General features: G+C 45.3%; 6 protein-coding genes across 11 annotated transcripts in view; 4 read left to right on the forward strand and 2 right to left on the reverse strand.

Annotated features, from left to right (window-relative positions):
* The window catches only part of LOC117591375 (dual specificity protein phosphatase MPK-4-like), a 3,110-nt gene extending 708 nt beyond the window's left edge, over positions 1–2,402 (forward strand). Inside the window, exons 2-5 of one of the 2 annotated variants that reach the window (XM_034284616.1) lie at positions 4–88; positions 149–248; positions 329–1,002; positions 1,072–1,213. In XM_034284616.1, coding sequence (XP_034140507.1) covers positions 4–88; positions 149–248; positions 329–1,002; positions 1,072–1,175 — 963 coding nt within the window. In that variant the 3' untranslated portion in view covers positions 1,176–1,213. Of the gene's footprint in view, positions 1–3; positions 89–148; positions 249–328; positions 1,003–1,071 lie in introns of both variants that reach the window. The other variant, XM_034284617.1, reaches the window with a different exon arrangement.
* On the forward strand, positions 2,319–3,234 carry LOC117591376 (pyridoxal phosphate phosphatase PHOSPHO2). Its single transcript, XM_034284618.1, has one exon. The coding sequence runs from the start codon at positions 2,329–2,331 to the stop codon at positions 3,196–3,198; it is 870 nt and encodes a 289-aa protein (XP_034140509.1). The 5' UTR covers positions 2,319–2,328; the 3' UTR covers positions 3,199–3,234.
* Positions 3,223–15,340, reverse strand: LOC117591373 (supporter of activation of yellow protein). Of its 4 annotated transcripts, XM_034284615.1 has the most exons (13): positions 14,775–15,340; positions 12,482–12,720; positions 10,316–12,412; positions 8,970–10,257; positions 8,581–8,906; positions 7,425–7,528; positions 7,180–7,338; positions 6,658–7,107; positions 6,317–6,598; positions 5,950–6,244; positions 5,680–5,881; positions 5,420–5,608; positions 3,223–5,340 (listed from the first exon to the last, which is right to left on the reverse strand). In XM_034284615.1, exons 2-13 carry the CDS (start codon positions 12,677–12,679, stop codon positions 4,652–4,654), a joined length of 6,279 nt encoding a protein of 2,092 aa, XP_034140506.1. In that variant the 5' UTR covers positions 12,680–12,720; positions 14,775–15,340; the 3' UTR covers positions 3,223–4,651. The 4 variants fall into 4 exon arrangements, with proteins under 4 accessions (XP_034140506.1, XP_034140505.1, XP_034140503.1 ...); XM_034284614.1 differs by having other exon boundaries at positions 7,180–7,335; positions 10,316–12,720; XM_034284612.1 differs by having other exon boundaries at positions 10,316–12,720.
* Positions 15,341–18,202: 2,862 nt separating this feature from the next.
* On the forward strand, positions 18,203–19,736 carry LOC117591371 (pyridoxal phosphate phosphatase PHOSPHO2). The gene has a single exon (XM_034284610.1). It carries the CDS (start codon positions 18,436–18,438, stop codon positions 19,312–19,314), a length of 879 nt encoding a protein of 292 aa, XP_034140501.1. The 5' UTR covers positions 18,203–18,435; the 3' UTR covers positions 19,315–19,736.
* Positions 19,737–19,857: 121 nt separating this feature from the next.
* LOC117591370 (CCR4-NOT transcription complex subunit 9) lies at positions 19,858–21,792 on the reverse strand. Of its 2 annotated transcripts, none has more exons than XM_034284608.1 (6): positions 21,460–21,792; positions 21,215–21,287; positions 20,775–21,149; positions 20,523–20,717; positions 20,345–20,436; positions 19,858–20,281 (listed from the first exon to the last, which is right to left on the reverse strand). In XM_034284608.1, the coding sequence occupies exons 2-6, from the start codon at positions 21,272–21,274 to the stop codon at positions 20,113–20,115; spliced, it is 891 nt and encodes a 296-aa protein (XP_034140499.1). In that variant the 5' UTR covers positions 21,275–21,287; positions 21,460–21,792; the 3' UTR covers positions 19,858–20,112. The 2 variants fall into 2 exon arrangements, with proteins under 2 accessions (XP_034140499.1, XP_034140500.1); XM_034284609.1 differs by having other exon boundaries at positions 21,215–21,290.
* A 282-nt stretch (positions 21,793–22,074) lies between these two features.
* Positions 22,075–23,250, forward strand: LOC117591372 (protein transport protein Sec61 gamma-2 subunit). Its single transcript, XM_034284611.1, has 2 exons — positions 22,075–22,212; positions 22,665–23,250. The coding sequence occupies exon 2, from the start codon at positions 22,688–22,690 to the stop codon at positions 22,892–22,894; it is 207 nt and encodes a 68-aa protein (XP_034140502.1). The 5' UTR covers positions 22,075–22,212; positions 22,665–22,687; the 3' UTR covers positions 22,895–23,250.
* Positions 23,251–23,498: the final 248 nt, after the last annotated feature.

The following is a 23,498-nucleotide window of genomic DNA, read 5'->3' on the forward strand; positions in this document are numbered from 1 at the left end:
AAAATTACCCATATCCTCACGCTGGATTCGGTACCACTGCCGAAGCACATTTTAGAGGCTGGCTTCCTTACAACAAAATACATTCAAAGTAAGTGGAGCCGGACGTTATTGCTCAAGATCCCAATTGAAGTGAAGTGTGCCATTTTAGTTGCTGACATGCCGCGCGAAGACATATTGCAGCATCTAGAAGGCTGCGTGAACTTTATTAGTTCAGCTCTGGATCAGCAGGGCATTGTGCTCGTTCATTGGTAAGCATGTCATGTTCACATCGCCATCCGAATCAGCTGCAAATCAGTTTATAATATTCCGTGTCCTACCTGGCCGTTAGCTATTTTGGAGTAAGCCGTAGCACCTCGACGGTAATTGCCTATATGATGAAACGACACAATCTGAACTTCCAACCCGCCCTCGAGCTGGTCAAGGCCAAGCGACGCTTTGTGCAACCGAATTCAGGCTTTATTAATCAACTGAAGCTGTTTCAGCGCATGGGATGCAAAATCGACCCCAACTACCAGCGCTACAAAATGCATCGACTGCGCCTTGCTGGGGAGCTAATGCGAAAGGCAAAAATTTTACCACAGAGTTTCCACAGTGTTGTGCGACCAGATCCAGACATAACGCGCGAAAATCCAGAGCCAATTGTTTTTCGTTGTCGTCGTTGCCGTCGCGTTCTGGCTTCCAAGTCGCATGTCCTCGAGCACAAACCGCGGGACAGGCCCCCTCTGGAGGGATCACCGTCGGCTGTCCGCAATGAAGATTCCAGCCGACATACGCCAGCCCAGACCCAATCGGAAAATAAAAGCACACCCCGCATGCTAGAACAGGTTGATGAGCGAATACGCCAATTCTCACTGACCTCACCAGGTCACGAGAGCAATCATTGCCGCAGCATTTTGTTTGTAGAGCCCATTGCCTGGATGCACCGCGTTATGCTCAACACCCAAGGACGTCTGTACTGCCCCAAGTGTGAGCAAAAGTTGGGTAACTTTAGCTGGATCAATGGTTCGTTTTATTACAATGCCATTGTATAGATATTCTGCTGATACCATCCCTTTAAATATGCCGTTGTAGCCTGCCAGTGTCCTTGCGGCGAGACATTGTCGCCTGCATTTTATTTGATTCCCTCCAAGGTGGAACTCTCCAAGGCCGTTCAGAATGTTCAGACGACAGTTTAAATGGAATTTGCCCATGAAATAGAATGAAAAGGCGAACCCAGAGAAAATGTAGAAATATTTCTTATTGCTTTCCACGCGGACAACATTTTTGGAACAGTTCGCTTGATGCACTGAAACCAAACTCCATTTATTTAAGCGCTACTCGAAGATTAAATAGGGTATATTGTATATTTGTGCTCGAAAAATGGGGGTGTATAACGCATAGTAGGAAGAAATTATACATATATATTCTCTATCAGCAGCAATAGCCTATATCTGTCCGTCTGTCCCCCTTGTTTAACGCCTAGTTATCAGAGACTATTAGAGCTAGAGTCATAAGATTTTGGTTAAAGATTATGATATATCACAATGAATCAAGTTTGTTTCAATATTTCGCCCCGCCCCTTTCACGCAACACAAAGAGCGTATATCTGCTGTATCCACAATTTTAAAGATAAGAGACAACTAAAAATGCAATTCCATAGGAAATTACCGAATATCCATCAGATTACCGAATTTTGATAAGACTGGATCATTATTACAGGCAGAATGAAGAAATTAATTTGCAGTGGCTACCCCACCCCGTCCAGCATCTTTTCTTATGCTTGCTTGTTGCTTGTTGCTCATTCTCTCTCGCTCGCACACTCTGCCTCATGAAATGTGGGTCACTGTGGGAGGGTGGTAAGCTAAAAGGGCGTGTGGGTGGGAGAAGGGTTGAAGATGTAGAAAAAATGTAAAATATAAAATTTGAAAAAAACTAAGGTACAGATATACTGACTGAGTACCGGGTATAAAAGCTGTGAAGCGTACGAAGGGTCTCACAGGTCCCTCCTCGTTTCTGGTTAGCTAATGAAATTACTGAAAACGGAGTTTTCGCAGAATATGAAAAAAAAACATATTTCCGTGGCCAATATTTAAAATTACGCTATTTCATAATGTAGCATGTTAAAGATGAATCAGCCAATACTGTAAATTGGTGGGAATGCATGAATGGAGTTGGCATGTGGGGGAGTCCGAAACAGTCGGATCTCAAGGTGTTGGCCACAAATTTTGTCTCTTACTTGTATGTGTACATACGTATGTACTTGCATGCATGCTTCCCTTATTAATGCTACGAAGGTGCTCTCGAGTCTAAAGTCTCTAGACATTCGCATAAGCCTATATATTTACATCTATGTGCTTTGTGACCTGTTTTATTAAATCAAAATGGAGTTATTTGTCATTAAAATTTAAAATGTGGTTTATTTCAAAAGTTTTTGTACCTAGAAGTACTGGGAGCTGGCTCTGGCACTGCCCGAGCCGCATATGCCAAAGGGGCGAGGGCGATCACGTCGGTAGTCGCATTCTGGTTGCCTTTGACTTTGACCAGACCATTATTCAGCAAGACTCGTATCTGGCGGTAAGCCAACTTCTGCAGAAAGCGAGGCGCAACATTTCATTGCTCCAAATTATACCGAAGTTTGGCTGGCAGACCTATATTAATTGCGTGCTCCAGCTGCTGCATGAAAAGCACAAAGTTGATTCAAGTACATCAGTCGGACAGCACATACGCAGCATTCCGGCGGTGCCAGGTATGCTTCATCTGATGCGGCGCCTGAACAGAACTCCTACCGTCGACATGTGCATTATTAGCGATGCCAACTGGTTTTTCATTTCCGAGTGGTTGGAGTCGTACGGCATCAGTTGCCTGTTCACCGACATTAAGACCAATGCTGCCTGCGTTCAGACGGACGGTATGCTGCTGATTCTACCCTACGAATACCAAATCGGCTGTGATCTCTGTACCCGTAACCTGTGTAAGGGAGGCGTGCTGCAGCATTTGCGACGTGGCGAGGTCTATAAGCAAGTAATATACGTTGGCGACAGCTGTAATGATCTTTGTCCCATGAAGAGCCTCCGTCCCGGCGACGTCGCTTGCATTCGAATCGGGTTTGAGCTGCACAGCAAAATGGTGGCACATGGCAAAATGCTGAGTTGCTCGGTAGTGGGGTGGCGAGATGGCCACGAGCTGGAAAAGCGCTTGTTGTCAAGAATCGCTTGGTGAATGAATAGGAGCAAGGCAAATATGTTAGCTTTAATGTTAATGCTGATGTTTTATTCAACTTACACATAACTCTTTCTCTGATGTATCTAATCATTATTCACTTAATAAAAACTTAAGCATTACATTTCATGGAAAAGTAGATTTTTACCGAATACACATATCGCAACGCATCTGTATCCGCTTCTGTTTAAGTAGACTTGATGCTTACTGCTAACTATTTATTTATCGATCGCTATTGCTGCTGCCCCCGCAGCAGATACTGTATCTAAAATTAGTTCACACATTGTTTAACTTTTCAATCTTTTGCTTCTGCTTTGCGTCTACTTGTCGTCGATTTGCATGACTTTCGTACTTGTTCTATGCTTACTCTTTAAAGTTACAAATATATCCGCATGTATTTGCTTGCATCTGTGTGTACGCCTGTGATAGAATTAATTACATGTATAATACATTTTTGTATCCATTAAAATTACAGAGTTACTCCTCTCTCAACCGTCTCGGGTTTCTCTTCGAACGAAGCTCAACTTTTTCATGACTTACACACTACCAGAATTAATCGAAACTTAAATCTTAAAAAAAAAGCAGTCCAACATCCCGAATAAGAGATTGCTCTGCTTCACGTATGTACTTAACTACTTACAATGCTAACGGGGCTTACAATCCTTATCCCTATAGATAGACACGTACATACAACTTGAAAAATTCGGCGGATAAGATATTACAAAACCAAAGAGTATTGCGTACACATATATGTAAAATCATACAATCAGCAAAGGGTTAGGGTAATAATAAATTTGTGCGTATGTGGACACATTTGAGACACATGGATAAATTTTAGCCAAACATTTAACACACTATTTAAATTTAAAAAAAATTGAATTAAACGTTAGGTATACAGATGCTGCAAAGCTGTCTGAATCCAGCAGCTCCTTCGCCGTTAAGCTAATAATAAAATGTATGAATATGCAAGAACATTGACATCGATGTATTTGAATCAGATGTTCATGCACATTGATTCACAATTGAACAAATTGATTTAAAGGGAATCGCCGAAGAGCGAAATACGAAAGTTTCTGGCTGTCCAGGCGTTATGAGAACAGTTATACATGTATACAGTCCACCGAATGCTGTGTGTGCTTGTCATGTGTGTGTGTTTGTAACATTAGGTAGCAACGTTAAGTAACATTAGAATAGTACGTTGTATTGACAATAAAATATATTATAATAATAAGTCAATATTTAGTTGATTCACATTCACTCCTCTTGTCCCATCTCGTCTCCCTTCAGGCATTCTTCAATACTATGCATGTGTGGTTGCGTTGTTGGCTTTTACAGGGTGGAGCTGGTATTTGGACCGGACTTGGGAGTCCTAGGAGGGGTGTTTTGAACCCGCGTCCGGCGCTTTCTATAAGTCCGTTAAAGTGCATTTGCCACAATAACGAATAACCCCCACTCAGGCAACAACCGGAGGCGGCGATATTCCGATTGCTGTGGCAGCTCCTGTGGCCGCTCCCGTCCCAGATGTGACTGTGAGCGCTGGTGAAGAAGCAGCTGTGGCGGTTGCAGTAGCTGCGCTGGTGATTCCTGAATCTTCATTGACTCCGTTCCGGTTGAAGCTGCTGCACTCCATCATGGTGATACTGGAAGTTGCTCCATGCGGCTGCTGTCGCCTTTCTGTCATTGTCATTGTTGTGGTTGTTTTCGTTGCCGCCTCCTCCTCGTGAGTAGTGGTTACCAATGCACTAACCACTACAGGGAGTTTGGGACTCGGTGCAGCCACTGGCGATGGATATGGGGCTTGGCTTCCATTGGTCCTTGGGCTTAAACCCGGACTTGCTATTACTGGGACAGTGATCGAGACTGCTGAATCAACTGCTGTTACTCCCTGTGCAGCGTGTCGCTTGGCCGGCTTCCTCGCACACGGCACACAGAACATGGCAGCATGCTCCCGTAGCTTTGTAATGTGGTCGATGCGATATTCGTGTATCCACTTCATCTTTTTGTTACGAGGAGAGGCCTTAGTCGCCTCTGCCCCGGCAACGGCTTCACCGGGAGAAGCCAATTCACATACCTGGGGCAGGCCTTCGGGCTTGATGGCGCCACATTGCATGCAGATACAACAGCGTTCACAGCTCCATCGCCCTGTAATTCAGATCGAAAATTTAAAATTAGTCCTGCCAACCAGCCTCCTGCTGGTGCTCGTTGGATGTTCACTACTCACCATCTGGCACCGTCTTGAGGCCGAGGCAGTAGATGTGATAGCCTCGGTCGCACTGTTCGCAGTAGAGCATCTTGCCGGGCCGCTGGCTGCTCTTGCACTTGACGCAGCACTTGCACCCGGCACACTGCCAGTTGTAGTTTCTCACGCGGCCCACCATACGTTGTGGCATATCAATGCAACTAGGATGGACTGCAAAGCGAGTAAATACGATAAAGAGGGGATAATGCAGAAAGAAGAAGAAAAGGAGGACTGGGACTTACCACGCCGTCGACAACTGTAGCAGCGTATGAAAAATTCGGGCATCTCCCTGGCATTACGGTGCTGATTACGCAGGCACACGCCGCAATTCGATAGCCGGGAACGCGCTGATTCATTTCGTTCATCGTCGCTGGCCGCAGCACTCGAGCCTGCTGTTGAGATGCAGCTACTCGAGCTGCTGGAGTCGCTCTCATCGTCATTATCCTGAAGTTTAAATTTGTAGCTCTAAAAACTGATCTAACGGCAGTTGGTCGGCTTCACCGCACACTTACTGTATCACTGCTGCTGGTGTCGCTGAAGGAGGATGAGAGGGAGGCGGAGGAGGATATGCTAGAGTTGCTGGCCGTTCGCACCTTGTCCGACTGCTGCCGCGCAGACCGGCGACTGCGGCTAACAGAAACCGACACTTTTGGCTTGGATGCAGGCTGAGCCTCGGATGCCGAGACATCAACTTTGTCGGCAATTGCGCAGGTCACGCCGTTGATGCGCTTAAGCAGCTGAAATTCCAGTCCTGCCGCCTGCGACTGTGACTGTGGCTTATCCAGTGCTGTATCCAATGGGTGGGATCTTAAAATAGATTGGAAAAACAAATTTACTGGATGGTTGCAATTTGCGAAATAGCAGTATTGATTGACTTACCTCAGTTCGACGAAATCTAATTTGCGGTAGTCGAATGAGAACTGGTCCGGCACCACGGGGAGCGGATACGCATAGTCCGATTGACAGTAGGCTTCATCGTAATGATCATCTCGTGGACACAACAGATCTGGGGGCAGCAAAATATTCTCCGCCTCGGCTGCTGCCCGCACCCCGCTTGCAATTGAGCGATGTAGGCGGGTTGTCGTGGGAGCTGTTCGCAGCTGGGGCTGGTTCATCGTAAAAGTCTGCAGGTCCAGGCAGGCCAGACGCTCGTCTTTGCGTCTGAATAAATTAGAATTAGAAGCAAAAAAGGATTTTTAAAGATTTCTCATGTAACTCACGTCTTGTTGAAGTAAACATTCCACTTGCTGGCGGAGAGCATGGCTCTGTCTCTGGCCTGTAGTCCACGGACAGTGCCAACTGTGAGGCCGAGCGCCTTTTGCTTGGCCTCGATTTCACGCAAGTGCTTGAGACGGATATACTCCTTGTAATCCTCGTACTTGTCGTAAAAGTCTGCGTACATTATATCCAGTATGTCGGAGGCCCACACAGCGGTGATTCCCAGGTCGCACATCTTCTCGCTGACCAATCCTTTCTCCTGCAGCCAGTTGCGCTCCTCCATATCGACCGCGCGGCGAGGCAGGTCCGGGTACTTTCGCTTAAAGCTGGTTATCCCAAGATAGAGGGCTACCTGCTCCTGGATCATAAAAGTATCCCGATTCTTGGACGGGCAACAGCCCTTTGGTGGAGGCCAATCGTACTCGGCAATGCTAGAAGCATTAAAGTCCGTGCTGCACGCGCATTGTTAGAACGAAAGAATGTTAATTTATTGAGATGGAATAGCTGATAAAGGCTGCACTTACTCTTCGGCTACACAAATCTCCATTTTCTTTTTCTTTGGACGTTTCAGTGCCGACCCAAGTATGGCGTCAACGGATTGACCCTGATTCGAGTCCAGCATGCTCACGTTGCTTAAAACCGATGACTGCGACTCCTCGTTGTTGAGAAAATCGGGTTGCCTGCTGGAAGATTTAACATTGTAGTTCCGTTCTTCCCTACCTCCTACGGGATCTCATTAGGCGTTACTAACTACTAGTTACAAACGTACTTTTGCGGTGTCAGCGGCGGTTCCATTAGGCTCCCCATCATGGATTGGATGCTGTTCCCAAGGTCGGCGCTCATGCGGGTGTCCTCCTCAAAAACTTGGGGCGACTGAAGGGCAGAAAAATAATAAGAGAAAATATATATTTGTTTTTTTTTTTTTAAATATGTATGTATATGCATTTTTTTCTACTTCTCAAAGGACAGCATTTAAAACTTAATCTCCAACACAAAGATATTAAGGAGCTTTAACACTGTAAACAAACTAAAAACGAGAAGGGACGTGTGAGACGTCCCCCTCCCCTAGAGCTACACACTGCAGAGGCAAGGCAGAGGCAGAGGCCGCACACTGCAGAAGCAGAGTGGGAATGAAAGAATGTGCAAAAAACAAATATAAGCTGGGTTTAGCCACTGCAAATTAATTTCTTCATTGTGGCCATAATAATGATCCAATCGGATCCCAATTTGGTGATCTGATAGATATGGTCATTCCTTACGGAATGGCGTTTTTAGTTTTGTTTTATCTTCAAAATTGATTTTGGAGGTTTTCGCACTTTTGCGGGCGCGGGGCTCATTTTTGAAATACGCTTGTAACAGTGTGAGCATACAAAATTCTTGATGCAAAATTTGGTGGCTCTAGCTTTTATAGTCTCTGAGATCCAGGCGCTCAACAAGACGGACGGACAGACGGACAGACGGACAGAAGGACAGACAGACAGACATGGCTCAATCGACTTGGCTATTGATGCTGATCAAGAATATATATATTTTATGGGGTCGGAAACGTTTCCTTCTGTTACATGTTACATACATTCACTTAGTGCACAAATACAATATACACTATTTACTCTTCGAGTACCGAGTACAAAAAAGCCAGCATCGGACTGCACAGGACAGCACACATTTGTACCTTTCACACATATCACAGTCTGAAGTAAACATTAGCTTCAACACTGGCCTGCGACTCGGTATAATAATAACCATCATTGGATCGGATCGGTGATTGGTGGTTCTTGGTGCATGCACACATTATGTACATGTTTACATACGTATGTAAATATGTACATTTGTATGAATGAAAATGAACTGGAGCCATTCAATGGGATCCGGATAGCAATGGGCTTATGGCTCGAAGGATGCATAACCGTGGATCCATCACTTACCGGACTAAACAGGCCTTTAAGCCTCTCGGGGTCAGGTGTGTGCTTCAGTCCACCAACGCAGCGGGGCCGACTCATGGCAATGGCCTTGGCGACGGCACTGGCCCCCCGACTCATGCGTGGCGCCCGCGGCTGGCCCGACGCCGCGGAGGAGGCATTGACGGAGCTACCACCACCAGCCCTATTGGATGAGGAGGATCGACTGTGGCTGCTCCGACCAGCGCCACCACCACCTCTCGAACCACGTCCCCGCCCGCGTCCGCGTGTGGAAGTAACGCCGCCGGCAGCTGCCATTGAAAGCATTTGCATCGTTATCGAGCCGGATTCGTCTAAAAGTAAAGGAAGATACGTTGAGAGTTCAGCTTCTTCGAAACTGCAGGGACTATTCTTACCACCAGAGTTGCCCAGCGCGCTAGTATAGTTGTCCTCGTCGTGGGAGTCCAGCTGACTACCGCCGCTGATGCTGCAGGGGCGTGGCGAGCGCAGCTGCTGCGTGGCCATAATTGACGAGAAGTCGTTGGGCTGGAAGACCACATCCGGCAGAGGATCCGACGACGACAAGATCGTTGTGGGCGGCAGCATCGAGGACATGGACATGGTTGAGCTGCTCCCACTGCCGTGTCCGTTGCCACCTCCCAATTGGCAACTGGCGGCAGGTACCCCGGACGAGGTCGACGAGCTGGACGAGCACATGGTCAGATCAATTTGAGCTGCCAGGGCAAAGGCCATGCTGTCGTTGTTGTTGTTGGATTCCGTCTCGCCAAATTGGTCCAAGCTGCTTGTTGGGGGAGGAAACGGCTGCGGCGGCTCCTGCCGCTCCGACTGTTGCTGCTGGAGCGACAGTTTGATAGAGTTGGCCTTGCTTTGACGCTTCCTGGTAGTCTTGGGCGTAGGCTGGGAAGGATTCAGCACCTTCGAATTAGGAGTTTGGGTGCGCCTCGTGGCTCTCAGCTGGCGATGATCGCGACAAATCACCATTCCCAATGCGCTCGGCGAATCATCGACTCCTCCCAGATGGCCCTTTTGCTCGTCCATCAGTGGGATCGATGCTGCCTCCGGCAGCTGTTCCTGGCCCATACTTACCATATCAATGGCCAACCGCTTGCGGAGCAGCTGCACCCGGCGAGACTTCACCGCACTACTAACCTTGGTTTCCTGGCTTCCATGAATTTCATGGCTATCATGGATGGGTGTGGCAAGGGCTGGAGCCGAGGGTAACAGAAGCGCGGACAGATCTGAATTTTGATTCCTTTTGGGTCTGCCACGTCGCTTGCCCGTCGGCGCTGGTGTGGTCATCACCTCTGCGGGGGCAGGCGGACTTCGCTGCCGCTCTGACTGCAACTCCAAGGAGTTGGCATCCGCCGAGGCCCCAGAATCGGTGAAGAGAGTTCCATTTTGGATTCTATCTGACGATGTCGATGGGGGCTGGCCTGAATAAGGTCCAGACCCAGAGTCAAGGCCAGGACCTGGTGGCCCGGATGGAGGAAACAGGCCTTCCTCTAGGTCTGTGTTGAGAATTCTCTCGTGCTTTTGCTTGCGGGAGCGGTGAGACGGCTGCCCTGTCTGAGTCTGCATCTGCACCATCTCGATGGAACTAGATTTCTTTCCAGGCTCATGGCAATTATGCGTTTGCTGATCGTTCTCATCGTTGTCCAATCGTCTCTGCTTGCTTTGCGGGATCTATTGGAAGGGAATGAAGAGGGTCAGAGGCAAGAACTATGAACGGCAAAGCACTTACGCTGGGAGATTCGCTGCCGTCGCTGCTGTTACGCTTCATATGATTCTCATTGTTGTTGTCCAACTCCTCGAGCTCTTCCTGTCCCTCCAGTTCCTCCTGCCGCTCCTGTTCGATCCCATCGTGGTGATTGTTGAGCAATTGGGGATGATCCATGTAGGTGATATGCGGACTGCCTTCCGGAGTGTCCAGAATCTCAATAGAATCAATAATAGACCGCGAGGGGCTGGATGAGCGCGCTGTAGGAACCCCGCCCGAAAGCTGAGCGCCACCCTCAGCTACTGCCGCTGTTGTTGATGCTCCGACCGTCACACCTCCTCCGTTCGCCATAAGCCGTTCAGTCAACTGGGGATACTTGCTGGAGTTATTACCCTTGGAGGAGACCGCGGAGAACTGGGTCTTCGCTGGGCCCGTCAGTTGGTTTAGCAGAATGTTAGAATTTGGCGACCCGGGACCGAGTGTTGTGTCTGCGGGAGTCATGTGCAGACGGAGAGGCAGGAGGAGATTATGACTCGACTGACCAGGCGAGATGCGACCAGAGAATTCGATGCTTGCATGCACTGGCGAGGAGCCTGGCGATGGCGATGATGTAAGATCAACTAGATCCACAACATTGTGCTGCTGCTGTGGCAGATTCGAATTTGCATGTGGATTGGAAGCAACCGTCTTGTACTTCTTGGGTTTGTTTTCAATGGCCAGGCCATTGCAGGCTGCCGGCTGCAGAGGCGGCAGATTGTGAAACATTTTGGGATCGTGCTCCTTTGACAGGGACTCATCAATGTCCATGTCGTCAGAGTTTCGACGCATATCGTCCGCCATCATCTGCTCCCCATCCGGATCGGAGAAACCACAAAACTCCTGGCTGCTGCTGTTTGATTCCCCGCCGTTTGAAATTGGAATGGGCGTGGGCATTGGAGTTGCCGTGTGTGTGGCCAGCTTGGAGGCAGCTGAAGGGGGCTTTTCCTCAAGCACCGCCCGGACTTTGTGCTTCGGCGAGCACAGATTCTTAATGGTCAACTTGGGTAGGGGCTGCTGCTGGTGCTGATGCTCGGCCTTGGCCAGGGGTTGTCCTCCATCGAAGCTGTCCTCCATATCAATAGACTTGGTTTTGATTGTGAGCTTGGGTATGCTCTGAGCGTTGCTGAGGTCATGCGTCATGATCACCGTGTGCGTGTGCTCCAGGCCGCTGCCGCCCGTCTTGATGGTTAACTTTGGTATCTGTTGCGGCTGCTGCTCGCTGTTGCTGCTGATGCAGCTGCTCCCGGCCAGGGTGGTCTTAATCATTAGCTTAGGGACCGTCTGCATCTCCACCATTGTCATCGACAGCGAGGAGGACGACGAAGATGATGAGGAAGAGGACGATGCTGATGAGGAAGAGGCGGAGGCGGGCGAGAGGCTAGACAGATGTGCCTCGCTCTTGGCTGGCGTCGTTGACTGACTGCGGCCAAGGCAGTTGGATATCCTGCCATCTGTCGAGCAGGAGCCAGAGCCAGAGGCGGAACCAGACCCAGAGCCAAAGGAAGCAGCGGGATTTTCAGGCATTTTGATGGTCAGCTTAGGCACAACGCTGCCCACACGCTCCTCATTGGCTGCCCGGATTGTGAGTTTTGGCACAATGTGTGGTGTGCTTCGGGGATTTGGGGTTGGACGATGCTGGCTAAGACTGCTCAGCTCTTCCTCCGCCTCGGCGCAGGAGGAGGAGCAAGAAGAGGCATCCACGTCGGACGCGTCCTGCGGCTTGGCCCCCGTCCCACCGATGCTGCTGGGTAAATGAATACGCAATGGTTTCACTCGTCTCTCGTCTTCAACGGATTGAGATTCATCGGGAGCGGTGTGTGAGTGCTTGGATAGCTTCAGGATAATCTTGTGCCCTTGGCTGCTTCCACCCCTGGTCCCCTCGTCGCCCTTCACGTCAACTGCCGTGGCAGCCATGGCTGCGGCGCCGCTCGCTGCTGATGCAAGTGCTGATGCTCCTGTTCCTGCAGCAGGGCTTTTTGCATCGTCGCGCTGCGTCGGCGTCTGCCGCTGCGGCGATGCTGTAGTGCTGGTTATATGACCCGGCTGCTGTTGTTGCAGTACCTCCTCTGCTCCCAGTTGCTGTTGTTGTTGTTGTTGCTGTTGTTGCTGTTGTTGTTGTTGTTGTTGTTGTTGCTGCTCCTGCTGCTGCTCCTGCTCGGCATTCAGCTGATGCTCCCGCTGTGGCGATGATGTGGAGCTCACGCGTTGCTCCTCCTCGCTCGTGGTGCTCGTCGCACTTTTTACGCTGGAGTTGATTTGCCCAGATGATCCCACTGCTATGACCGTTCCTGTGCCTGATCCTGATGACGATGTCGCTGCTACCATCTGCTGGTGACGTAAATCATTCATTGCTATATCCAATTATCCTGTTGCCGCCGGGTGTCGCCAGCCTGCAACTAAAAGCAAGCGTCAATTATAAGTTCTCCTCTTAATTATAAGTTTGTTGGGTGTTCCCCCGAGCCCACTTACACACTCTCACACAACACTTAAAACTATGTCCATCCATCCCATCCATCACATGAAAATCAGAGGTAAATCAATTGAGCCACACTTAAGGGTTTTTATAATTATGTTACAAACAATCAAACGAGACAGAGAGGGTAAGAATACGGGGATAGGATTGGGTTCGGGAGGATCTCTAGGAGCATTAGGCGAATGACCTCTTCCTTTTGGAGGCAGCAGAACAGTTTGTCATGGCTTAGGCTGCTGATATTGATACTGCTTTTACGTGAAGGGAATTATTGGAAACAGACTTGTTTTACGGGAGCAATACATTACAGAAAGAGAAGGGACGTGTGAGACGCTTCTTACGCGTCACAACTTGTATACCCGTCACTCAGTACTACATCTGCACCTTAGCGGTTATGTCTTAAATTTTACATTTTTTCTTTATCTTTCATCTAAATTAACAACACTACTCACGCCAACACGCTCCGTTAGCTCGCCACCCTCCCCTAGACCCACAAACTGCAGAGTCAGGGCAGAGACGCGGCAGAGGCAGAGACGTGTCTGCGCGAAGCAGAGTGTGAATGAGAGAATGTGCAAAAAACAAATATAAGCTGCGGGACGGGGTGGGTTTAGCCACTGCAAATTAATTTCTTCATTGTGGCCATAATAATGATCCAATCGAATCCCAATTTGGTGATCTGATAGATATGGTCATTCCCTACGGAATTAGTTTTCTTTTCTTTTCTTTTTAAAATTGTAGATTTGGGAGGTTTTCGCACTTTTGAGGGGGCGGGGCTCATTTTTGAAATACACTTGTAACAGTGTGAGCATACAGAAGTCTGGATGCAAAATTTGGTGGCTCTAGCTTTTATAGTCTCTGACATCCAGGCGCTCAACAAGACAGACGGATGGACGGACGGACAGACAGGCATAGACTCGGCTATTGATGCTGATCAAGAATATAAATACTTTATGGGGTCGGAAACGTTTCCTTCTGTGCGTTACATTCATTGTGCACAAATACAATATACCCTATTTTCTCTTCGAGTACCGGGTATAATAATAAGCGTTAAGAACATGCGCACACAGCTGCTGCATGGGGTGAGATACAGAGCGAGACAGAGAGCATAGAAAAGAATTGTTGAGAAATCCGAACGAACTCTGCTCTGGCCCATGGTGAAATTACTAACAAGGTGGCGGATTCACCACAGTGCCTTCTCATTCGAGGAACACCAGCTTCACAGTCGTTTGCCAACGTCGACGAAAGAAGTTCATTGTCTTCTTCTTTTTCTTCATTGTTTACGAATGAAGAAGTAAGCGGAAGACAATGAAATATGCATGCAACTACTATTCTATTTTGGATGTGTAATAAAATGTGTATGTAATTTAATCTTTATTCAATTACATCTTTTTTAGAAACAAAATATTTTTTGCTTTGCCGCTCCAAATCTTTACTTTGCTGTCCGCAGAAACAATAAACGCGAAGAGTGCAGAACGTAAAACGCTTGCTATCTCTCTCTAGCGCTTGCCTCTGAGAGCTGAGAGAGCGTGGTGAATAAGCGGGTGCTCCTCCACTCAGCTGACAACGTCACCTTGTTACTAATTTCACCATGTTCTAATGTGTGTTGGCAACACTGACACGCACGGGGTAAACTCAACATCCAAATTAAATTCACCACAGTCGAGTCGCCGTTGTTGTTTCTGCTGCTGATGTCTTCACTTATGGTTGGATGCATAGAGTGTAGAAAATACACACACTCGAGCAAAAACATGCTGCACACAAACACGCACACACAAAGTTAAAATAAAACATGCAAGCATTTGCATTACACACCCGCAACTCAATTCCCTTGGCAGCCGCTTGTAAGCGTTCGTCTGTAAAGAAAATGTCTACATATAACGCAGCAACATCAACAAAAATGTGCAAGCAATGCAAACAAATAAATAAAAAAGCGATGCCGAAGCCCTGACCCAAGAACAGCAGAAGCGAACTCACCATGCGTCAAAATCGTCGGCCAGTCAGACAAAAGAAGATGGAGTAGAGGAAATCAATCGCCTTCTCTGCATTGACATAAATTATTTGTGGACATATTTAGGTTTTGTCTGCTTTATATGATTTGGCCTACTCAAACGTGCGACATTCCTTGGCACTTTTTTTTATTGTTTCATTTAATATTGTAGAGGCAACAATAATCAAGAAATACAATTTTAAAGCACTCGAGGGAAAACAGGGCTGAGAAGACTGTAGTCACACACACGCACGCACACATAGTCGCATACAAACAGCGGAGACAAGCGCAACGAGCTCTCTCGGCTGCCGTTGTCCCACTTTCCGTGTATTGGTTTCGTACACTTTTCCACGCACTTTTAACGATTTGGACGTAAACAGAGACACGAATTAAACTGTCTTAAAACAATTAAATTGCAGCTTTAACCGCGCGAATGCATAAGCAAACTTGTTCGGCATGCGTAAAACAATTTCAAGAATTCATTATTAAATTGCATGCTTTGCTTCGCCTGCTTCTTGTGTTTTTTCTTTTCGATTCCGTCGTCGAAAAAGTAATGCTAAGAAGTAGGAATGCTATATTGTAATATCGATATATCGATATACATTTATAATAATATACCTCTATATTAATTTGTGTTGAATGCTTAACATAAATTGTATATATCTGTGGGATATATTAGCTGATCAAATATGAAAAATAACACTATCGACACTTATTCTGTTGTTTGAATGCGCTAGATCAGGCATAACTCGTTTAGATTCTTAAAAAAAGGGGCCGCTAAAAAATCAGGGATGATATTCGTATGCAACCGATAAGAAATTTTTGTGAGCACAAGTTACTTTCTAGCGGCTGTACGACTGGAAGTACTGAGATCGACAAAAAAAAGGCCGAAATAATCTAGAAAGTCAGACGATAGTACTTTGTGGTATCGATAGTATTTGTGTGGTATTCGTTGGTATGTTTCTAGCAGCTCGAAATATAAAGATCTGTTTTAATTTCCGAGAGGGTTCCAAGCAAACATAAAGTATAGTCTCAATCAAATGGAGGCAACAATGGAAGTTGAAAGATAAATGACCGTGCTTCTAAACGAGCTTCAGGCCAACAAACGGCAAAAAAGGAAACAATTATTATAGATTAATGCGATTGAATGCAATATTGAATTTATTTGAATTTCTAATTTGTTTAACTTATTTGAATTCCAGTATCTTTATGTTGCCAAGACACAGACCCGGTTGGGCTGTTAACAAAATGTTTTAAGTTGTTTTCTTTTTGGGACCAAGTACTGCTCCACAGGGTCGTGCCAAGGGGCGTAGGCGGCAATTTGGACTCAAAACTATCCAATTTTGAATAGGAAGGGTGCTTGGAGGCGCCGTTTTACAACTTTGCCACGGGCGCAAATATTCATGGCACGACCTTGCTGCTCCAGCAATCAAAGAAGTCTGCAGATGTTATTCCCAGCCATATGCAAATTCTTTGTCATATTTTCAAACCGCGGAATATGCAAAGGGGCTGCAGATGGGTTTAATCAAAGTTGTCAGCGCTTATTTCGTTGATTGTCCTCCTCCTCCGATCATGCAAGAGCCGTCAATCCCACTAAAGCAACATCCTGCATGGATCCAATTTGCATTCTTTGTTTTATTAACCTTTTATTCAATTTTCACACATTTTCAAAAAGGTAAACCAAACAACACAGCTGCCTGAGAAGTGTAACCGTACGGAAAGCGGTTATCACCTCTGGTCACACTTTGCTGCTAGAAAAATGTATTGCACATTTTGCTAGCAAGTTTTTTTGTAGATCTGAATACTAGTCTTTAAAATCGGTATATTTGGGCGATAAGTGAAGATCAACTTGGCGGTAAGGCCCAGTACAATGGAGCAATTATATATAATATATAAGTAATAATAAATAAGTAATTTCTTCATGACCAGTACTCAGATGCGCAAGATTTTCTTGCGACAGAATCAGAGATGATATTCCCATACAAACGTTAAGAAATCAACCTTTTGGTTGTTCGACAGACCATTTTGCAGCCAGAATTTGAAGTGAGTACTCAGATCAGCAGAAAAAATACCATAAAACAAGCCGATTAAATACTATAAATACCGCAACGAACCAAGAAAGCAAACTCGCAAAACCGATGAAAAATGTTGACGCTCACAGACTACTTTTTAGCGGCTGTACGCCAGTACTAACCAAATACTATAAAAATAACCCCAATACTATTTGGTTAGTGACGCCAGGTAGTAAGTAGATACAAAAGAAAACTAGCCGACTAGTCCGAATAAATCAACCGATGGTATTTTGTGGTATTTGATGGTAGCTTTCGAGCTGGAAAGAGATACCTTTATTTTATGTTCCGCGAGCCTACCTAGCAAGCAGAGAGTAGTCTTAATAAAATGGAGGCAAAAATGGCGCTGAAGTTGAAAGAAAAATGAGGAACTTGAGGCCATCACATAGCCGAAAAAGGAAACAATTACTATAGATGACTGAGAATAAATTGAATTTAGTTGCATTTCTAATTTATTCAACATAATCGAATTCCAGTAGCTTAATGTTGCCAAGACACACCCCTGGCTGGGCTGCGCCGTTTTACAACTTGGCCCAGGGCGCAAATATTCCTTGGCACGGCCTTGCTCCACCACCAATCCAAGAAGGCAGCAGATAGTCTTCTCAGACAGATGCAAACTTTCAAACAATGGCGCTTGAAACATATCTTCAAACTGCGGAATGTGCAAAGGGTATTGCTAGATGGGTTTCCATACTCAAACACAAATTTATATGATTCTCTTTTCTATACTAATGTATAGACAAACGACACTTCTGGTTTCTTTCCTGCAGATATGGGATTACTCAACGTGTTCAGCGTTTATTTCCTTTATTGTCCTCCTCCTCCGCTAATGCAAAAGCCACTTTTCACATATATTCAAAGAGTAAACATATCTTCCTGAGCAGTGTAACCGTACCTTTGGTCACACTCTGCTGCTAGCAAAATATATTGATTTGTTTGCTAGAAAACTTGTTTTCGGATCTGACTACCAAGCTTAAGTTTCATCAATAAAATACAAGGAAGTCATGATTGATTGATTAAACGAATAAAAGTAGAGGTCTAGTTCTGAAAGGCTTAAGTATTTGCTAGTCTTAATCGGAATATCAAAATCGAGGAAAATTATTTAAGATTTACGGTATATTTACTGTGTACTATGAAGATGCAATGGTATATTTTGATATATTACGAGGCCCTGGCGGTATATTTTATCGACAATTTTGCGGTCACACTGAATCCAATTCGCTGTAGCGATTAAATAAAAAAAAAATTAAATACATAAATGGTAAAATTGCGGTCACACTGCTAGAAAACACGCAATTTTTCACAAAACTTTAAAGTTTTTGTGATCATAACCTCTACGCCAGGTAAGTATCGGAGTAAAACTGTAACAAGTTACTTATCTCGACGTGGCGATTTCCACCAAAGACCATCAAAGGCGGTCGGCCAAATAATCCCCCTCTACCCAAGCGTAGAGCGGTAACATAAAACATCAAAAAAAAAAATACATAACTTATCAAAGGAATATAACCGTCAATATAACACTCAAGAATAAACAAAAACCTGCACCAGATAACGACTATACCTATGTAATAAGGGCAAAATGTCGTCGACGGCAGCTGCCACAGAAGCTATAGCTTGCAGGCTGGGAAAGCAGCAACGGCGACGACTGGCAGCGTTTGACTTTGATCACACAATTGTAGCGCAAAATACGGACACTGTGGTGAGAGATTTACTTCCTCCGGAAGTGGTCAGCTCACGGACCCTCAACGAGCTGGTGGAAAACGATTGTTGGACCGAGTACATGTCTGAAATTTTTCGTCTGCTCCATGAGCAACAAGTCACGGAGGCGCGCATTCGAGACACCATCCGAGTCATACCGGAGGTGCCAGGCTTCGTGCGCCTCATTAAGCATCTACACAAGAAACTTAACTTCGACATGATCATCATCAGTGACTCGAACAGTGTTTTCATCGAAGAGTGGGTCAAGGCGTACAACATGGCCGACTGTTTCGTGGCCATCTTCACCAACCCCGCTGAGTTTGATTCCAATGGGCAGCTTCAGGTGCGGCCACACCACCAGCAGAGCGAGTGCAAGCTGAGCGCCAGCAATCTCTGCAAAGGGCGCGTCCTTGAGCACTTTGTCATTGAACAGGATTTGCGGCGAAGTATCCGCTATGACCACGTCTTCTATGTGGGCGACGGCAACAACGACATCTGCCCCGTGTTGCGACAACGGGCTTGTGACTTTGCCTGCGCCCGTCAAGGCTTCGCCATGGAGAAGCATTTGATTCGGAACCGCAACAAATTAAAGCTGCGGGCGCAGCTGTTGGTCTGGAGGAGTGGCTTTGACCTGATGGAACAGATGCTGTCCTTGCCGCAAATGCAAGTTCCACCAGTTGACTTTAAGACTGCAGAGGGCCAGGCAGAGATGGCGCGGCGAGCATCTGCGGTCACTGGTCCATCCAAGCAGACCAATTAAATTTTCAATTCGAAACTAAACATTTTCTTGGCACATTCGAGTGTTATTTGTCTGCCCCTGTCTATTAAATGTGATCTTGGAACTTGCACATGCACAAGTATGCGTATTTTTTTATATTGGTATACATTAATGTATATATACATACATACATGTATATATGCATACATATATAAATACATGTATGTTCTCGATTTAATATCTAATCCGATAAAGCCTTTGTGTGTAATTACGTACAATATCCTTAACTTGGGGCATTGTAGTACAGCTGTAGGAGGCGCTTTGATGATGTTAATGTTACATAGTGGTCTCTCTCTGTCTCTTTTGGCACACGCAGCGCCAAGTCGTTTTATGTATAATATGTAGCTGTAATCGTAATTATTGTAAATTAAATATATGCGAGCGTGTACGTTACCGTTCCTGCAGATCGTGTCTTTCAATGAAAGTGTCTCTTTATTTCAGGCTTGACAACACGCAGTCTTGCATTCTCCGACGACAATCAGAGCAGGATGACAGTAGCTGCGTACGTGTGTATGTAAGCAATAGTTTTACGGTATGTGTTATTTATTTACATTATAAATTAGATTCTAGTAGAATAAGAAACTGCAAATTTGATCTGGATAAGGATAAGCACAGGCAATCTCGTGGAAACTTATTACCAAGACGTTCTGTCCGGTAATAACTAATTTATGGATTTAATTAATAAGAAGCGATTTGTATGGCGCGTATTGCGGGTGCGGGCGCGGAAGTCCTGTAAGATGCAAATGAAATACTTAAGACAAATGAGATTTGGCTTGTGATCTACGAGCCCAATGGCGACATGCCGATCTGCTGTGGGGTGTTTCCCAGTTCCAGGTTCTTCAGGAGCATTTGAAGCCACTGTTTCGTGGATTTATCATCTTGCAAACACAGAGCGAAAGTGCCATCGCGAAGCTGATCCGGCAAGCACTGTCCAAGGGCTTTGCGAGCGCTGCACAAAAAAAATGTTAGTTTTGTTCTAGAAGTAGTTATAGTGTAGCGCCTTGATACATACCGTGTATTGTCAGAGAGACGTAGATAGCAACGCACTACGTGCTTCAGCAGACGGGCACATGGCTCCTTCGATAACTGGATCACCATTTTACCCTGTGGTATTGTAATAGTATATAGTACAGATGTGTGCGTATGTGAATGATGACTTAAACATGGACTCTGCATCGATTGATACGTACCAGAGTGATGGCCACATGCGAGAAGCGTTCGTAGGTTTGACATATGTACGACAGGCCCGACTCATCAAGCAGTATCTTCTGGATGATGAAGGTGGCCACAGTCTTGCTCAGCTCTGAGCCGCTGTCCATAATGCTCAAGCAAAGAGGAACAATTTCCGTGGTGAGCAAGAACGTGATTACTTCCTGCTCGTCGGTCTGGAAGGGTCGGAAGACTTAGTTGTGTATAATGGGAATTGGTGGGGAACGACTCACCTTAACCAAGGCCCCAATCACGCCCAAGCTGGTCAGACGCAAATATTCAAAGGGTCTGGTCTTCGAAGTAGTCGACAGAAATGGATACAAGTAGAGTGGAATCTGCGCCTGCAGAAAGGCTGTGCGGGTCTCCGGATGGGAGGCGACGCACTGGAGTAGGGCCAAGGCATTGCACACACGGTTCGACTGATGTGCCGTCAAAGTGGGCGGAGTTATAGACGGATATATGTTAACAATTTCCTGAAGCAGAGCACATGCCGTTCCAAAGCTGTTCCACAGCATGGGAGCCAAGTCGGTTTCACGCTTTTTGCTTAGCTCCAACAGAGCGGTCTCGCGCGTGTCCGGGTGCGCCAATTCGTTGATCCATTGGTACACCTAACAAACCCTTGTAAAAGTTAATTTGTAGTTCTGAGTGTTGAAAATACTTTGCTCTCCATTACCTTCTCCTGCTCGCTTTGCTGCTGCTGAGGATTCATGCAGGGACTCGGCTGGGCACTCATTTTAAAGTGTCTGCTGCTTATATGGACCAAATGTATATATTATGTTTAGATAAAATTATATTGATAATGTAAAAAAGTATGCCGCATAGAAATACATGTACAAAAATATATATGTATGTATGTGCACACAAATGTGCGCAGATGTACAAAAGGAAGCTTGGCAACGTAAAACATTAGTTACTTACCTCTAGATTTTAGAAAGAGATTTAATGACAACCGCAATAACAGTACTATTAACAAAAATTAGCAACGGCTTTTGTTGGACTGTGTCAAACACCAGTAAATACATATGCTAATATACATGTATATAATTATGTATGTGTGGTTGCGTGTTTTTGCGGAATTGTGTAAGGGTTTTTCTTGCAGATATATTGCGCACCAGCAACAAATTAAGGCAACACACGATAACAACTATGCCGAAATACGACACCGTTCTTTCGCATTTGTACTTTACTAAGTTGCAAATGACGTTGATCGCGCGGGCGCTGTCGAAAAAAATGCTCTACAAAAACTGAGCACAAATGTTGCAAGTTACAACTACACATTTGCTACATGTAAACTACATATTTATGTAATTAGCGAAAGAGACACCTTACGAGCAAATGTGTATTTTTGTGGACAAACTTCTACGTAATGCTGTCGCTATATAATAGGATGAACACATTTAGTAAACCACGTAAACTAATTATGTTTGTTTAATCATATTTACCCACTCAAAGTATACTTACGCCAATAGTTACGAGCTGCGATATTTTGCAAATAGCACGAACTATCGAAATATGTCAGATCTACTGGCAGCTCCTATGCATCAAAGCAACTCTGTTTATTTGACATTTTGACGTGGAATATCAACTGTGCACGATTTGTAAGGCTGACACGACAACGAAACGTAACCTTTTCATTATTCATTCCAGTGAACATTTTCGAACCGTTTGCAGGTGCGTGCCTCTTTATTTTGCGAGTTTTTATAATTAAAGCATAAATTAGAATGCAAAAAGCTTCCTCAAGCAACAAAATTCGTACATCGTTAAATCGATACGCCCTAAAGCATTTATCTTCTTTTGTTTTTTCGTTTTGTTGGTGAATTTTCACCATTTTCTTGAATGTCTGCGAAAACTTTACACAGTTGAAAATTATGTTTAAATAATTAATTTTAGTAAAACATTTGAGTGGAACTCTCCAGCCTAAGGGATTTTAATCCAGTTCACAGAAAATACCTTCCAAGCTGAAACGGCAACAAGATTTCACCTGTGAAGTCGTTGTCATTTGCCACGTCGCCAGCGTCACTGTTGTCAACGTCGGCGTCGACTTCGACGCTGACTTATTGGGATTCGTGTGGAAGTAGCATATTCTCATTGATTTTGATTCAATTCCCACTATCTCGTTTCAGTATCTATTAAATTCTAAAGTAACATGGACAAAGTTGTTAAGTTCGCTGAGCCAGGTCGCGCTTTCGCCAAGGACTCGATCCGTCTCGTAAAACGTTGCACTAAGCCCGACCGCAAGGAGTTTCAGAAAATTGCCATCGCCACTGCCATTGGCTTCTGCATCATGGGCTTCATTGGCTTTTTCGTCAAGCTAATACACATCCCCATCAACAACATTATTGTGGGATCGTAAATGGAGCAGATGTCAAGGGACCAGAACAATAACAATCTTCAATACTAGAATACATCAAATAGATTTTTTTTTTCGTTAACAGCTGGCATTACACTACATACATATATACAAATACCTATGTGCATTCAGCGAATGTCTTTTCTGCTCTCCCCTTTTCATTCATACATACAACATATATGTTTGTGAAAGCGTATTGAAGGGGTCTTAAATCATTTATGTTTCTATATTTAAAGGAATAATGAATCGTGTTAGCAATAAGAACCAATTGTAAAAAGAAATGCGTGACATTTTTCAGAGCATTGCTTTGGGCGTGCCCTCTCCTGCCCATTAATAAATGCGAGACACATTTTCCACTACTATGCTTTTTCGAGTCTATTCGTACTGGTATGCAGCCAAACTTCATTATTGGGCAGATCATTACAAGTGGAGTGGAATTATACATATCTCTGTCCTTTTGTCTAGACTCTAGATTCGATTTGAAGCCAATCAGTTTATGTATGTTTTTGCATGGTAACATTTATGTAAATTAGCACACGAAATGTTGACGAGACGGCGAGTATATTCTTGCGAATATTTTCAAAATGAGAAAGTATATTTCGGTATA

This window comes from Drosophila guanche, unplaced genomic scaffold, assembly GCF_900245975.1.
Source record: "Drosophila guanche unplaced genomic scaffold, DGUA_6, whole genome shotgun sequence".
Classification (NCBI taxonomy): Eukaryota; Metazoa; Arthropoda; class Insecta; order Diptera; family Drosophilidae; genus Drosophila; species Drosophila guanche.

Excerpts from the sequence above, each read along its gene's own strand:
- LOC117591376 (XM_034284618.1), top strand. The coding sequence starts at position 2,329 with ATGTGCTTTGTGACCTGTTTTATTAAATCAAAATGGAGTTATTTGTCA.
- LOC117591373 (XM_034284612.1), bottom strand. The coding sequence starts at position 12,679 with ATGAATGATTTACGTCACCAGCAGATGGTAGCAGCGACATCGTCATCA. Across the intron at positions 7,108-7,179 it reads GAGATTTGTGTAGCCGAAGA|CACGGACTTTAATGCTTCTA; the intron begins GTAAGTGCAGCC and ends ATGCGCGTGCAG. Across the intron at positions 5,609-5,679 it reads CTACAGTTGTCGACGGCGTG|TCCATCCTAGTTGCATTGAT; the intron begins GTAAGTCCCAGT and ends CTCGCTTTGCAG.
- LOC117591371 (XM_034284610.1), top strand. The coding sequence starts at position 18,436 with ATGTCGTCGACGGCAGCTGCCACAGAAGCTATAGCTTGCAGGCTGGGA.
- LOC117591370 (XM_034284608.1), bottom strand. The coding sequence starts at position 21,274 with ATGAGTGCCCAGCCGAGTCCCTGCATGAATCCTCAGCAGCAGCAAAGC. Across the intron at positions 20,718-20,774 it reads TGATTGGGGCCTTGGTTAAG|ACCGACGAGCAGGAAGTAAT; the intron begins GTGAGTCGTTCC and ends CGACCCTTCCAG. Across the intron at positions 20,282-20,344 it reads CGTCTCTCTGACAATACACG|CGCTCGCAAAGCCCTTGGAC; the intron begins GTATGTATCAAG and ends TTTTTTGTGCAG.
- LOC117591372 (XM_034284611.1), top strand. The coding sequence starts at position 22,688 with ATGGACAAAGTTGTTAAGTTCGCTGAGCCAGGTCGCGCTTTCGCCAAG.